This window comes from Furipterus horrens, unplaced genomic scaffold (assembly GCF_987537825.1).
Source record: "Furipterus horrens unplaced genomic scaffold, mFurHor1.1.pri manual_scaffold_11, whole genome shotgun sequence".
NCBI lineage: Eukaryota > Metazoa > Chordata > Mammalia > Chiroptera > Furipteridae > Furipterus > Furipterus horrens.
Window position 1 is genome coordinate 29,059,803 of NW_028327181.1, and position 16,633 is coordinate 29,076,435.

The 16,633-nt window shown below is 45.4% G+C and overlaps 1 protein-coding gene across 1 annotated transcript; it reads right to left on the bottom strand.

Moving 5' to 3' along the window:
* Positions 1–1,811: 1,811 nt before the first annotated feature.
* On the bottom strand, positions 1,812–6,077 carry BSX (brain specific homeobox). The gene is made up of 3 exons (XM_090257651.1): positions 5,816–6,077; positions 2,968–3,164; positions 1,812–2,051 (listed from the first exon to the last, which is right to left on the bottom strand). The coding sequence occupies exons 1-3, from the start codon at positions 6,075–6,077 to the stop codon at positions 1,812–1,814; spliced, it is 699 nt and encodes a 232-aa protein (XP_090113777.1).
* Between the last annotated feature and the right edge of the window lie 10,556 nt (positions 6,078–16,633).

Sequence of the window (16,633 nt, forward strand, 5' to 3'; positions counted from 1 at the left end):
ATCATAAAACTTAGGTCTAGAAGGGCCTTTAGGGTTTATCCTCTTAATGGAGAAACAAGGAACAAAAAGAAAGATTAAATGTAATGTAAACTCACACAGCTGCTGTCTATATACAGGCATACCTCATTTTATTGCGCTTCACAGTTGTTGCGTTTTTACAAACGGAAGGCAAGACCCTCCACCGGCCAAAGGATTAGCAGTGGCTTTATTGCCACGCTCGTTTTATTACAATGGTCTCGGACCGAACGGCTCTGTCTCCCAGGGGCGCCTGTAATTATTGTCCATCATTAGAACCCAAGGGCGAGGACCCCACCCAGCCCCTCTCACCCTTTCCCAGCCTTCCTGGGCTCCCTCCCCTAAATACACAACCAGAGTGAAAGCCAGTTCGGAAACTGAGGCTGCCCCTGACCCCACTGCTATACTTGATAAGTGTACTGGGTATGTAGTGTCATCACGTAATTCGTTAATGTAATTTCAAACTCCAAATGTTAAGAGAGCTCTCCAGCATTTCAGTGAAAAAAAAAAAAAAAAAAAAACATTATTTGCCGTGACCTTGTCCATGTAGGTGGAACTCAAGACTATTAAACGATTAAAAACCCAAAACTCGGGGTGGGGGAGATGGGATCTGTTAACGAAAGGTCAAGAGTTAGCTCTGTCCAGACCTGCGGAGAAAGGAACCTGCGGGGGGAGAGGGGAGGGGCGTGCATAAGATGGGCGCGGTAACAAGCGCTCCCCCGAAACTTGTGTCCGTTCCTAGTTTTGCCCGCGAGCCCTTTATTAACCAAAGGAACTGCAAACCCCGGAGGAGAACAGAAGACCTCCCCAGGCAAAGGGAGAGGGGCCACGAGCAGGGCGCGTCAGTCCCCAAACAGGTGCACTCACGAAGGGGACGAGTCTTCCCCTTCAGCCTCCGTCTTGCTAAAATTCCGCATTCCCTTACAATGTAATGAGAAGCATTTCCACACACAACACGAGGAACACTCATGTAAAATGTCAGTAAGTCGTGGGGCGTGGGACAGCGGCGGGGCAGGCGCACAGCAAGATCGGGAAGCAGGAGTTGCCCGATGGGTTTTTCCTGCCCCGGTTTCCCGCCGCGCGCAGGCCCCGCTCCGCACAGCCCGGGTGGCGGTCGGGGTGAGCAGGCGCTGCACGGGCTCCCGGGGCGGGGACCACAAGCTCGGGGGGGGGGGGGGGGCGGGGGGTGCCAGGGGGCAGAGCCGCCACCTCCTGAGTGGGACAGTGACGCGAAGGGACGGAGGCGCCGCTCTGAGAAGGAGGGATTCGCTTTAGTGTTTGCGTCAGAGACGGGGTTGGGGGTCAGCGGCCAGCAGGGCGCCAGCCGTCCGGTGGCGGAAGAGGTAAGGATCGGCTCGGGGCTCTGCCGGTTCCCCGCCGCGGAGCGGGAGGCCCCAACGTCCGTCCCCTTACCTGCTGCCCATGGCTCTGCCCGAGGAAGGGCAGAGTGTCCAGGTGCAGAGGCCGCGGGGCCCGGGCACAGAGCGGGGCCGGCGGCTGACAGCTGAGGGCCCGAGGGATCTGCGATCTCGGCGGAGCGAACGTCCCCCACCGTATTAGGAAGCCGAGAGCCCACGCTCCGTCTAGAGCGCTGACGACGCGGGAAAGAGCTGCCCCGCACCCACGCACCCGGGGCGGGGACCCACGGGCGGGGCGGGAGGTCGCGCTGGAGAGCAGGCAGGGGCGTTTGGTTTGTCTTCCAGGAGCCGCTCTCCGAGGCCCGCGCGAACCTTCGGTCCCCGGGGGGACCCGCGCCCGCCCCACGGCCCCCTCCCTACCTCCCCCGGCCCGGCTGCTCAGAGCACTTGCGGCTCTGAGCCGAGTTCCCCCTCGTCCCCAATGTCCACCTCGTCCTCCGGCTCGGTCAGCACGAAGGGGCCGGCGGGCAGACCCGGCCGAGCCTCGGCGGGTGCGGCTTCGGGGCCGCGGGGGCTGCCCTCGGGGCTCTCGGGCGCTTCTGGCGCTTTGGGCTCCTCTTGACTTTTCCTCAGCTGCTTTTTATGCTTCATCCGCCGGTTCTGGAACCACGTTTTCACCTGATTCCAGGGAGAAAAACATAGAACCACGTCATTCCTCCAGACCCACGGTTCCCGACCTAAGATCGAAGCGACTGCTGGGGGTTAGGAAAATGCGCCACAATCCACTGACGGGCTGTTGGGGAGCTGTGAGGGTCTCACTCCGGGTTCAGTCAGCCTGAACCGCCCCACAGGCTACCGTCTCAGGCTGCGTGAGAATCAACCCAAGGCCCCCAAAGTAACCGTCCAAACTAACAGCGAGGATCAGAACAATGTGGTAAACACCGATCCTGTCATTAATTAGAATTACTAGTAGTAAGGGCTGCATGCGCGTCTCCTCCACCTTGGGCACAACACGGCTCCTCTGGTTCCGACATCTAAATGCCTGGTCCAGCGAGACTCACGGACAGGCGGACGGGAATGAGGCTTGCTGGCTCCCGTCGGAGAAAACCGCTGGGGCCCGGCAGAGCGAACGGTTGCGCAGCAAGGTGGGTTCCAGGCGCACGGAAGGTAAGAGAGGGAGTGGAGAAAGCAGTTGTGGGGCGCATGGTATCTGGAGGAAGATAAACGGTTCTTCCACTCAGGGCAATAAGGAGAAGCTTAAATTATAATATGAGGGGGATATAGACACGAAGACTTGTAGCTGTGAGAGATTAAAATAAGAAGACAAAACTGTCCTTGCGTGGGCATCTCTCAGGACAAGACCCTATCTGTTTTCCTACCGCCCGGGTGGACGAGAAGCGGGGAAGGCGCTGAGAGGACAGCCCTCAATCAGGGAGCGAAGGTCAGAATCACCCGAGGAGTTTTTCCTCCACGTCGTCCAGAGACCGCTGGAGAGATTTTGCTTTGGTAAGTCTGACCGGAACTTGGGAGTGGCTGTACTTGGCTAAGGATTTTTGGAGACGCCTAGAATCAAGGGGAGCGGGGTCAAGCCCACCTGCGTCTCGGACAGGCTGAGGGCCGTGGCCAGTTCCACCCGCTCTGGCGTGGACAGGTAGCGCTGAATCTCGAATCTTTTCTCGAGGCCAGACAGCTGTGAGTCGGAGAACACGGTGCGCGCTTTGCGGCGGCGGCAGTGCTTCCCCGGCAGCTCCGCGTGCGGCGCGTGCGGGAACAGCGCGGGGACCGGCACCCCTGAGGAGAGACAAACAGCCGCGTGGGCAGAGCCCGCCACGTGCCGGCAATCCCCGCTCCACTCCCGGCCTCCGTCCCTGGCGCCCCCCTCAGCCTCCTGTCGCCACCAGTCCCCTCCTTGCCCCAAATCCTCTGGAGCCCTTCTCCCAGGGATCGCAGGGCATGGGGATCTCAAGAATACCGCTTGGAGATCTTTAGCTGGGAACCATCTAGAAATACAAACAACAAACAGTAGGAATACGGGAAGGGAAAGTATAGGCTGGCGAGGATGTGGAGAAAAGGGAACCCGGATGCACTGTTGGTGGGAATGCAGACTGGTGCAGCCACTGTGGAAAACAGTATGGAGATACCTCAAAAAGTTAAAAATGGATCTGCCTTATGACCTAGTGATTCCACTTCTGGGAATATATCTGAAGGAACCCAAAACACGAATTCGAGAGAACTCAAGCACCCCTTTGTTTATTGCAGCATTATTTACAATAGCTGAGATATGGAAGCAGCCCAGCTGTCCATCAGGAGATGAGAGGATAAAACAACTTTGGGACATTTACACAATGGAATTCTACTTGGCCCTACAAAAGAAGAAAATTTTACCCTTCGCAACGGTATGGAAGAACCTGGAGAGCATTATGCTGAGTGAAATAAGCCAGTCATCGAAAGACAAATACCACATGATTTCACTCATAGGTGGAATCTAATGAACAAACTGAACAAGGAAAACAGAGCCAATTCATAGATGGAGAGCAGCTGACAGCTAGTCGGGGGGGAGGTTAGGGGATGGAGGGATGAACAAAAAGGAAAGAGGACTCATGGACATGGACAGCAGTGTGGTGATTGCCGGGAGAGGGGGTATAAAGGGACTAAATGGTAATGGAAAATACAATAACGAATACATTTTTAAAAAGAAAATTATAAAATAAATCCAGAAGACTTTTAAAAATATCTTTCTGGAGAGACTTTTGAAACGCCTTCCAGCATCCACTCCTTGTTGTGCCTCCTGAAGTTTCCTTGCCAACATCTGAGAGCCCAGGAGCTATCGCCCCCTCCCCTCCAATCCTTCCAGACCCTGGTCCCCTAGTGACACTCTGTGTTGTTCTGAGGCTGCGAGAACTGTGGATGTGATCTTGCCTTCCAAACTCACTAAAAAACACCCTTCTCTTTCTGGAGCCGCCCCCATTTTCCCACCTGCAGCCTAAGTGAACAGATCAAAACTTTCATCCACAGAACCTCTGGAGCGAGGATGGAGGGGCAATTCCTGCCCCGCGCGTTTCCTTATCACATTCTGGGGAACGCTGGGGACCCCGATCTCTAATCTGCTCCTCACTGTTTTTCTCCTTCTTTCCCACCGACCTCAAGCAGGGCTGAAGCACTTTTCCTCCTCAGATCTGGAAAACTAACAACAACAATAAAATCTTTCCCCACTTTCGCAGGCTTTACTGTGTGGAGAGGCACCAAGCAGGCAAACTGCCACGGATAACCAATACCAGCCAATTCAGGGAAAAACAAACAAAAACCAAAAACAAGCAGTTCTGGCATCGCAGGCTTTGGCCACTGCTATTTGAGGGGAACATGGCTAGGCTGGCCCGTGCTGAAGCCGAAGCCGAAATTCGGACTTCAGCGTAGGCTTTGCTATTGCCCTTCCAACCCAGTGTCCCTGTGTCTGGGCTTTCCCGCTTCGCAAACACTTTGAGCTTTTGTTGTGGGTTCCAGTGCTCACACTTCACAAAATGTCTCATGTCTTTCCGGAGACAGTGCTGGGACCAGGGTTGCTTTTCCGGCTGCAGTCTGCACTTGGGTTCAACAAATTCTATTCTGGCTGGAACGGAAATTCCAGAGAAGAAAGTGTGAAAGTGACCTTTCAGAGAGAGGCAGTGAAAACCTGGGTGTTTCCCAGCATGTCCCCGCACCAAATAGGCTTTGCATGTCCGGCAAAGCAATATACTTTGGTGTGGGGCTCCAATGATGCCAGCAACTGGGGCAGGGGGGGAAGGCGAGCCTAAGAGTTTAAGGTAAATGCTAGACGTCAGGACTAAAGAGGAGCCACATCTGTCCCTCTCCCCCTCAACCCAACACTTTCTCCTTTATTCTGGCCAACACAAACCTTTAGTTCTCAGGCTGTCCCAAACTCTCTTTCTCTTCTCTTTCACTTCTAAGCCCCCACAGTGTGGGTGGTGAATGCTCAGCACCTGGCAGGAAAAAGCTGGCCCCACTGGAGCCTTTTGAGCTCCTCTGAGTTGCAAAGTTGAATATTGTTCTGTAGGGTGGACTGGTCGGGGGTCTACCTCGGAGCCAGCATAGACAGAGAACTGGGACTGAGAGCTGGACCAAAGTAGCTAGAAAGACCACAAGGAAGGAGGCTGAGCACGGCCAGCCAAGAATATTGTCAAAACCTCCAGCCACCTCTTGGCTAGGCACATTTCCTCCACTGTAAAAAGTCCAGTGACCACGAGTTACCCCCATGGGTTGGCAGGCCTCAAGGCAGCTCCGCGCGTTCTCACCCATAACCCCTACCCTCTGCTGCTGCTCAGGGAAGGAGGCCGACAAGCCAGGCGCACCAGCTCTGGCCTTTTCCAGGCTCCATCCCAGGGGTAAGGCCTGCGCTGGAAGACCTGCTCTCTCGCTCCCCATACCTTGAAGCCCCTGTTACTTACCTGAAGTGGTGAGGAAATAAGGATGGTGGTGTTCTCCCTTATGCAGAGGGTGATGAGGGTGAGGAGCCAGGAGGGTGGGTGTGGGCATGAGGGGGTAGCCATAGTCTAGCAGTGGCACACGCGAGGCCAGAGAGCTGGCAAAATGGTCGGGGGCCACTTCCCTTAGTGGCTTGGGCTTGTGCAGCAGGATGTCCTCAATGAAGAAGGACGTGGGCCTCTGAGAAGATGCCGGGTGTAGAGGGGAAGTGAAGTTGAGATTCATCTTGAGCCGAGCGCCTGACAGAGAGCGAGAGCCAGGAAGAGGTGTAGGAAGCAAGCGGCGTCTCCACAAGCCTGGTCTCGAGGCGAGACCCGGGAGCCGAGAGCTGAGAGTCGGCCACCGCCCAGCGAGGCTCAGATCGCCGCGGCTCTCTCCTTGGCCTGGGCCAGCTAGCCCGGGCGCTGGAGAGGCGAGAAGACTAGCTTCGGGGTAGGTTGGGTCTAAGTGCAAGAGAACTGGCAGCTTGGAGAGGGGAGCCGGGAGAGCCAATGGCAAGGCTGCCAGCGCGGAGGGAGGGTGCGGCGGGCTCGGGGCGTGGCGGGGAGCTGTCCGCGGTGCTGAATCCGGCCGGCCGGACCCACGGGAGCAGAGCGGACCGGGTTCTTGCTCCTACCAGGATTCCGGACCTCAGTTGCTGCCTCTCCACAGCGGAGCTGCTTTGCTCCCAGCTGTTTTTAAAGAAAGCTAAAAATAAAAAGTCTGTCCTCTGACAAACTCTTATTTAGAGAGCAGAAGTCATTTAAGGGGCCCAAAGTAGTAAGGATAAGGCACTTATTTTGGCATGCGTCTGGGTTTTAAACTTTGGGAAAATGGTAGCATAGGAAAAGAGAAAAAGCGAGGAGAAAGAGTCCTCATCCGCCAGACCCAACTTAAACTGATGGCTGAGGGATAGCTAAATTGTTGAGGTAAATAAATAAAATGATGATCATAACATTCTTTACCTCAGTTACAGAGGTAATATAGTTATATAGTTAAGTAATATGGCCTGTGTAAATATGTCCAGGGCTGCTTTTCAATGCCAGTCTCCATGTCCTCTCAAATTTCCATCATATCCTCCTCTTTCCACTCACAGGGCTTACTATTTCTGCTAGAATACCCCTTTAAACTCTAACCCCCCCCCACACACACACATAATTGTCTCCCATTCCCTTTCCCAGCCTTTCCTTTCATTTCCCTCCCTTCCAACCGTTTTCCTGTTTGTCTTTTTCTAATCTGTCACATTTATTTCCCTTGAGTCAATTTGCTGAAATTAAGGTGATCATCCACAGCACAGCAGGGGTAACTTTGGCTTCCATCTCCAAAAATTGCTCTAATTATTGGTGTTAAACTCAGGGAAATTAAAAGAAGCCACTTCTCTTCCATCTCCCTATTTTTAAGCTCTAATTTGTTGAAATCTAGTTGTCATCACAATTCCAATCACTACTGCTAATAGTAAAAGTGTTTTAATAGAGACTGAGTCCTCACAACCCATGCTATTAGATAATTAGAGGAGGTGTTAGAAAGCCAAGTGCTAATCCTTGGGTGCATGGGTAGAATTTTCATCTGATCTAGCAGGTAAAACAAATTAATTACCGGAATCAATTAGGCCCCAAACTGCAGTGCTGCAGGAAGTGGGAGCGCTGTATTCCATATGGATGACCTAGTAAAAATGGTAAACAGACGAGGAGAGGGAGAGGAAAGAGGAAGAAGGGGAAATAGCTTTAAAATAAGATCTTGGCAGGTAGGTGTCTAAAAAAGGTCAGAGTGCTTTGATCTAGAGTCCAAACTGTGATGTTTGTTTTAAGTTTATAATAGTGAAACTGAAGGCCTAGAGCAGGCCACCAAGAGGGGCCACGGAGAGAGACAATAGTAGACTTCCAGGAGTCGTTCCTTAGTCCTTCACCCTGGGCTCAGCAGTCCACACAGTCCTACCTCCACCCTCTCCCAGTGAGAGCTTCCGGCAAGTGGAAACCAAGCCGTCCTGTCTCCTAAGATCCTAAAGGCTAAGTGGCTACTGAGGACATGGAAGGTATACAGCCAGACTCTGGCCTCAGTAAAGAGCCTTCCTGCACCTGCTCAGCCCCCTTCTTGATCCCTGCAGGATGGAGAGCAGATTTGCACTCAACCCTGGGGATGGGATTTCAACTTCACTATGGGTTGAAGTTAATGTCTGCCTCAGAAATTGAAATAAAGAGATTATTGAATGTCTCTTTGGGAGCAGGGGCAGTAAAAGCCATTTTGGGGTGACAGTTAATTTGCCCCAAGTCACTGCAAATGCTTTCTCAGAATTTAGCCTTAAGCAGTTCTCAGTATTTCAGTGTTTCTCGGGATCTGAGGAGGGAAGGGAAGGGGAGCGTAAACCACATGCTGGGTCCTAACCCTTCCCCCTTATTAAATAGGCCCTGGACTCAGCTCCTTATTCTCCCCCAAAGCTAAGGCCGTTTTCCCAGCCCTGCTGCCTGGCCTAGATGCAGGGGAGGAGGCCGACCCTCACACTCTCCTTTCTGACTGCTGCTTCTTCTAGGACATGCCCTCCTGCCTTCAGGTAGCCCAACACTACCCACTAAGTAGGGACTGAAGAAGCAATAAATGGAGAGAGAAAACTGGGTGGCTACAGGGAGGGGCAGGACCTCGAGGACTGCAGGGGTCGTACTTCCCTCTCCCCTTTCAGCGGTGCTAGGAAACAAAGCTGCAAGGCTGAGAAAGTAGACAGCCACTAGCACTAAAGCAGGCCCCAGCAGAAGAGAGATGACAATAGGGGATCCGAAGTGAGAGGCAGAAACTGGGATTCCTCAGTCTCCACAGTTAACACCCTGTTCCATGAGTGAGACCCCCTTCTCCCAGGATGCTCAAATAATCACAGCTTGGGCTTGCCTTGGGACTGTGTCCAGCACTGAAATGGACAGGCTGTGCAAGCAGGTCTTGTCCTGGAAAAGTTCCTATGGGGTTGGGCTTCACATTCCTCTTAGGCTAGAGCCCAGACCCTCAGGAAAATCCAGAGGTCAAAAAGCTCCAAATGTCTCTTCAGGGGTGGGGCTCCTGAGCAGAACCTGGGGGGAAGCTTGGTTAGCAGAACCCAGCCCCTGCCTTCCCATCAGGGCTCAGTACTACTTCTGTGGTGGGTGCCTCCAGGGACCTTTGGAAATTCAGTTCCTATTTGTCCTAGGGTTTGGAGGAAGAGGCAATCCAGAACCACAGACCTTCCTCTGCCCGCCCACCCCCACAGGGCCATTCTGGGTAAAAAATATATTTTTAGATAGCTTGTAAACAATTTGCTCCTTAAAAGCAGAAATGATTCATTGCCTGGGTTAACTATATTCTAGATCAGCACTGTTGAATAAAAATATGAGAGCCACATAGGTAATTTTTAATTTTCTACTAGTCACATTTAAAAAGTAAAAAGAAACAGATGAAATATTAATATAGTTAATTTAACCCCAATATGTTAAAAAATATTATTTAACATGTAATTAATAAACATATTATTAATGGGATTTTTTGCATTCTTTTTAATACTAAATCTCCAAAATCCAGTGTGTATTTTATATTTACTGCACATCTCAATTCAGACTAACCATATTTCAGGTACTCAGTAGCCACATAGGGCTAGTGGTTCCCTGCTGGATAGCTAGTTAGCATGGCTAGTTAACTGTCATAATCCTTTTTACCCCTCTTCAATGCAGGCAGACATACACAGAGAAAATGGAAAGCAGCTTCCGCAGCCAGCCTTGCACATTATCAATGCTTGCCCTTCATCCATCCATTATATTAGATTATTGTGAGTGTTTATTGAGCATCTACCACACACCAGACTACTCACTACACATCTTCCCAACCTCAGGAGATTCAGTAAGTGCACTCACATTACACTTATTTTTGATTCTCATTTGACTAAAATCTGTCACCCAAGGCAACAGGCTGTGGCTGACACATCAAACCAGACCCTGAACCCTGCCCTGAGCAAAAAAGAAAAAAAAAGATCAAATGAATCTTCCCCTCCTCAATCTGTAAGACATGATACAGCTCCTGCTTATGGTTTCAGCAGAATAATTATGAATTTAAAGAGAAAAAAAGATTTTTTTCAGAAAGCAAATAATTAAACAATCCTACTCTCTTTCATGTCAATCTCATCTAAAGCTGTCATCTGAGCTGGGACTTAGTTTCCCGAAGAGATAACCCTATTGATGATCAAAGGGAAAGACTGGTTCCATTAGCCAAGTTGCCTATACTGTGGCCTTCAAAATAAAGAAAGAAGTGTATTTTAGAAGGATCTGAGTAACACACTTTACCCATAACACTTTGTATTATATTGCTGTTGTCTGTTTCAGCTTACCTTCTATCTGAGTATTTTATTTTAAGCACTGCAAAAGTGGATGACATGTCTAGAGAAAGAACCGGAGTCACTGAATGCTTCCTGCAAATGCTTCTTCTTTTACACTGGAAAGTAGGCTGTGAACTCACATGAGAACACATTCAAGGATCGGATACTTAAATCACAGTGTTCTTCATATAAGAAGGATGAAACCCATCCAGTTTGCTCATTCAGGACTAGGCTAGTCTTTAAGGTCAAAAAATTTCATTTCTTTTCTCTCTTGAAGTTTTCCATACTGCCTTTGGAATCTCTATTTAAAACATGCTTCATAAAGTTTGTGATAGAAAGAAATACCTTAAGGGAATTAAAGGTTTAAAATATGAAAGGTCATATATCATCTTTCTTAATCCTCTAAGAGGTATTTAGTATTTCTCCATTTTTCTTATGAAGTCCCCAAAGAGTAGCCATATAGTATCCCCTCACCTATCGCGGGTATTACGTTCTAGATGCCCCCAACCCCACGATAGGTGAAAATCCGCGAAGTAGGAACCTTACATTTATTTTAGTATTTATACATATTTTAAGGCTTTATAAACCCTTCCCACACACTTATAAACCGTTTCCAGTCCCTTATTAACCTTTCCCACTTCCTTATTAACCTTTTCTGACACTTTTATAAACATTACTTATGTTCTTAAACATATTCTACACTCTTAAAGCTATGTAATTTTAACAACATACGTATACAGTACCACAAAATCCCGCGATATAGCAAAAAATCCGTGATAAATAATTAAATATAATATTTTTTTAAATCCCGTGATACAGTGAGGCCGCGATAAGTGAACTGCGATATAGAGAGGGACTACTGTATATTATCAGAAAAAAAAACAAAACAATAAGCTAATATAAATGCCTTTTAAATATTCTTTCTTCATTCTAAATCACCCAAACCTATTATTAGGGTTAAAATTTAGCACCTAATGACACAGTTTACTTCAAACAGTAATAACATAGTTTTGAAAATAAAGGGGCTTGAATTGCTACCACTATGTACTGTATGTTTCTGATTTTGGAGATTGTGAGACCCTTTCAAACTCTAATTTTAGGTATAGAGTTGAGCTTGTAAACATTTCCCAAAATGACCTCATGCATGGAACTAATTGTTTTGTATGTTTTTGTTAAAATTCTGGATCACTTATATTTTGTTTGAAAATACTGTTCATGAAGCCAAATTGATTTTTATTCTTCTCTCATTCATAATGCAATAAAGTTAGTGGACCATAAATAAATAAATAAATAATGGAAGGTACAAATGTTGTCACTCCGAGGGGATAATATTGAATTTGTCTTACAATGACCAAGATGATAGCTAATCTTAAAAGGAAGCAGAACAAAAAATATTGAAGGAAATTTTCTTAAGTAAACTTAAGGTAGAAAAAGCCATTCTGTGTATAACATAAAAACCTGGAAGCTACAGAAGAAAAATATTAATGAAATTAACTATATTATTATTTTTTAATTCTTTATGACAAAAACTACCATAAGCAAAGAGAAAAAGAAGACAAACAACAAACTGGAAGAAAATATATGGAACTCATATACCAGACACAGGAATATTCTGTTATATATAAAAAGTTACCATAAATCAATAAGGAAAAAGATCAAGAGCACAATTTAAAAATGGGCAAAGGATAGGAAAAAAGTTCACAGAAGAGAAAATATAAATGACTGTTAAACAGTTTAAAAATGCTAATAAGAATACTAAAAATAATACTAACAAAAGTTTAACTACATTGAAACAACATTAACTACTAAATTAAATTTTAATCTAATTAATTTAAAATTCACTCTGTTAGCAAAGGCACAGGGGAAAGAATCACTCTCATATGTTAATGCAAACAATGCAAATTTATACACCCTCCATAAAGAACAATTTGGTAATGTATATCAAAATTACAAGTGTACGTTGAAACTCATCCAATAGACATGATCTGCACATCATAGCTAAAATATTCAAACACAGATTGAAAGAAGCTCTTAGATGCATTGTTAAGAGAAAAAAGCCAAGTTAAAAATGTTGACAATTGTTTTAAAGGGGGAGAGAAGGATAATACTAAAGACATGTTATTATATATGCTATACATACCTGTGGACTGGCTGGTTTGGCTCAGTGGATTGAGCGTCGGCCTGCGAGCTAAGTGTCGCTGGTTCGATCTTCCAGTCAGGGCACATCAGAGAAGGAAAACTCTGACTCCAAAAAACCTCCGCTGCCTTGCGGCATACCTCTTCAGGGGAAAGGCTAAGGGAGTAAACCCCGACAGAAAATCTGGAGCCGGAGTCCCTAAGGCGGTTTGACGTTGTAGTCAACACCGGCAACTCCTGCGGCGCACCTGAAGCCAAGCTGTATTAACTCCGTCTTTCCCTTGGACCCTTCAGCTGCGAAGAGAGGGGGGGTCTGCTGCATGGGCAACAGCAGACCCTCCATATCACCCTGCCCAGGCTCTGTAGCTTCAGCTCCACTGGAGAGGACACTCCAGCGTCATCGCAAGATGTCAATTCAACACGGGAGGAGACAGATACCGTGTCACTCCCGAGTCGGACTGCACAGCCATTCTCGGCGGTGCAGATAGACTCTTAAGAAGCTACACCATCGTCTCTCGAGACGGACGGCTGCCGACGACATACCTGTGGAAAGATACATAAGAAACTCACAGCATTAGTTGATTTTAGGGACTGAGGTTCTAGGTACTTGGTGGAAGGAGGTTTTCCCCTATGTGCCCTTTTGTACTTTTTGAGTAAGAATCATATGAATATAATATCTATTCAAAAGTAAATATTAAGCCCTGACAGGTGTGGCTCAGCTGGTTGGTCATTGTCCCACAAAATGAAAGGTCTCCTGTTTGATTCCTGATCAGGACATACACCTGGGTTACTGGTTCAGTCCAAGAGGCAACTGATAGATGTTTCTCTATCACATCAATGTTTCTCTCCCTCTCTTTGTCCTTCACTTCCCCTCTCTCTAAAAATAAATAAAATCTTTTAAAATAAATAAATATTAACATTAAAATATAAAGAAAAAAATAGTTATTTTGCTTTAACCCAAAAATGTCCAAATCAAAATTCACTACATTATTTTGATTATGGTTTAGTTCTTCTCTATAAGTTACTGGATCCACATTAGTACATTGTTGTGTTTAATTGACATTTACCTGTAAGAGACATTAAACTTTTATTCCTTAGTAAAAGTTCTGCAACTCTTTACTTTCATATTACATGTTATTTCAAAAAGTTAATCACACACACACCATTCCTGTTAAGAAATTAGGGAAAATGTCTATTTAATCACTTAAAGAAATGTCTTTGAAGAATGCATTTTTACTATTTAAATGATGGTGTTGCGGATATCTTGCATTTATAATATACATAGCTCTCGCCATGTAGCTCAGGTGGTTAGAGCATAGTTTCCATATGCCAAGTTTGCAGATTTGATCCCCAGTCAGGGCGCACGTAAGAATCAACCAACAAATGGATAAATAACTGGAACAGCAAATCTCTCTCTGCCTTCCTCTCTCTTTCTCTGCCCTTGCCTCTCTCTCTCAAATCAGTAAATTTAAAAAATTTATAATATACATTGTATTTTTTGCTCTGCCTTCTTATTGGAATATCACAACTCTTTTTTTTTTACATATAAAGAAATAAATGATCACTTAGATAGAGTCATGAGCTGAAGATCACTCAGGCTGGGATCTGACTACAGAGTCCATACTCTGTTCATTCTGACCACATTATCTTTGAAAAATACAAAAGTAAAGTAATAATAGATCCTCTTATTTCTCATCTAAAATGGAGCTTGGAACTATAGTCCTTGCTTTAAGATGCCAATATCCTCAATTCTTATCAGAGTGTTTATAAATTTATTCCATGGCCTGCAATAAATAGAATCCAAAACACCATAAAGAATGCTCTAAGAGTTTAACTTTGGAATATAAATGCTCACACACACGCACGTGCACAAACACACTTACCAGCATCACTTAAAGGTGATAACGGTGGTACATATTACCAGTGGTAAACAGAACAGGACTTGGTTTCAAACATACCAAGGTTAGAGAGCTAGCTCTATCACCACTACGTACTAGCTGTATTATCTTGCAAACTTTACTTAACCCCTGCACGTCATACTGTCCTCACTTGTAAGTGGGAATAATAACAGCACCTACTTCATAGGACAGTTCTGGGGAGTAATTAAGGCAATGTATGCACCTTAAACATACATAATGTTATATGTCAATTATATCTCAATTTGTAAAAAGGTAATATATGTAAAGCATTTTTCTCAGTGCTTGGCACATAGCTAATGCTCACTTAAATAGCTCTGCTCCTGTTGCTATTGGCTGCTGCTGTTGCTGGTGTCCTGACTAACTGGATAAAGCAACCCCAGATGATTAATGCTGGAATCCTGGGCTACCACAGACAGAGAGAGTGAGGTTGGGGGAGGAATGTATTGGGAAGGAGGTGATGAATACTAAGGAGTACAGGTGCAGAATATCTATTTAATTCTTAAAGATAATTTTAAGCAAGATGACATCTTCTGATTGGATGCCTGCACTATTCATGTTCCTACTTTCCTGCAGCCAGAATTTGAAAACATTAAGATAGAAAACACTTTAAAATCAACACCAAGGGCATTTTCTTCTGGCAGGGCGTGGGGAAAACTGATAGGCAAAGAACATTTATTGAGTGTCTACCAAGGACCTTAGGCTGGGGAGGCAGTTTGGAGAGAGAGGGTAGAAAAGTGCAGGGAACAAAGTAATACAGAAAAAGTATGAGCTTTATATCTGCTTCAAATACACACACACACACACACACACACACACACATACACACACCTCTAAATACATTCAACCAAAAACATGCAAACCAAACACATAAAAACAAACAAGAGCTTCTTTGTAAATTTTACTTGATTAGGAATATATTTTCATCATTAAGATGATACAGGCTCACCCTGGCTGGTGTGGCTCAGTGGATTGAGTGCCAACCTGTGAACCAAAGAGTAGCCAGTTCGATTCCCAGTCAGGGCACATGTCTGGGTTGTGGGCAAGGTCCCCATCTGGGGACATATGAGAGGCAACCACACATTCATGTTTCTCTCCCTCTCTTTCTCCCTTCCTTCCCCTCTTTCTAAAAATAAATAAATAAAATCTTTTTTTTTTAATGATGATACAAGCTCAATTATAGGATAGAAAATAATAATGCGAGATGAGGAAGCCAAGGGCTCTGTGATTTATTCAGTTTATTTCTGCAGCATTTAAGGAACCTTGTAAAAGATTTGTATACATGTGGAGGGTTTTTCTTGTGTGTATGTGTCTTGCCTCCATTTTTAAGCTGATGGTTTAATTTCATCTACTGTCTTTAATATTTATAATGCATAATATAGTACTCCAAAAATTGACATTAAAATACTTCTATGGTTGACTGCTGTATTATTTGGCAGGTCCCAAATTTAAAATAATAATATAAATTTAGTGCAGATTACCATATACCTCTCTATTGTCTGAAAGGCAGGAAGCTCCTTAAAATGGTGTAGCAATAATACCACATGCCTTTAAAAATTTACCATGTGAGCTTCTTGGGGAGGGCAGTAATATGGACTGGTGAACTCAGAGGAATCTCTCCAAAACCTTCAGAACCAAACTAAAACAGAGCCTCCACCTTGCATTCTGAGGTCTTAGCCTTACAAAATTCAATTATTATTCAAAATTGCTTTAATCTGTCTCCTTTCTGGAAGGATCATCCTTAGCACCTCTTCGTCTACATAGATAATCTCCATCCAAATCAAAATCCAGTTCATTCCCTTCTTCTTCAGAAAACCCATTCCTGCCCACAGGAATGGGTACCATCATTATAGCAGATGTACCGCTCTCTGAGCTTTTGGTATAGGCTAAATACTACACTAATATGTTTTATCTTTTTTGTGTGTGTGTGTGGCCATATTTTGTTTTTCCAAGTAGGCTATGCATCATTTTTTCTATAAGTAATATATTTAAATAATTCAGAAGTCAACAACTATAAAAATTATAGAGTGACAAATCTCTCTTATCCTTCCCCTACCCTCCCACCATTCTCCCTGTGGAGACAAACTCTGCTATCACCCTTTAGGTATCCTTTCAGAGATATTTTAAGCATATACAGATTATATATGTAAATGAATAAACAAATAAAGTTTACAGGTGATATATATATATATATATATATATATATATATATAACCTCACACATATACACATCCTTTCTCCTTTTTATACAAAGTTTAAAATTTGTAGAATTTATACATATCCTTTTTTTCTTTTCTTTTCTTCTCTTCCTAAATGTCAGAGTTCTTGGTCAGACCTGAAAACACTTCAAAACAAGTCCTTGGCAACCTCCAAATTATTCTTGGTGACCTAGACACGTCTCTGGCCATAATCTTGGGACCAGAAGG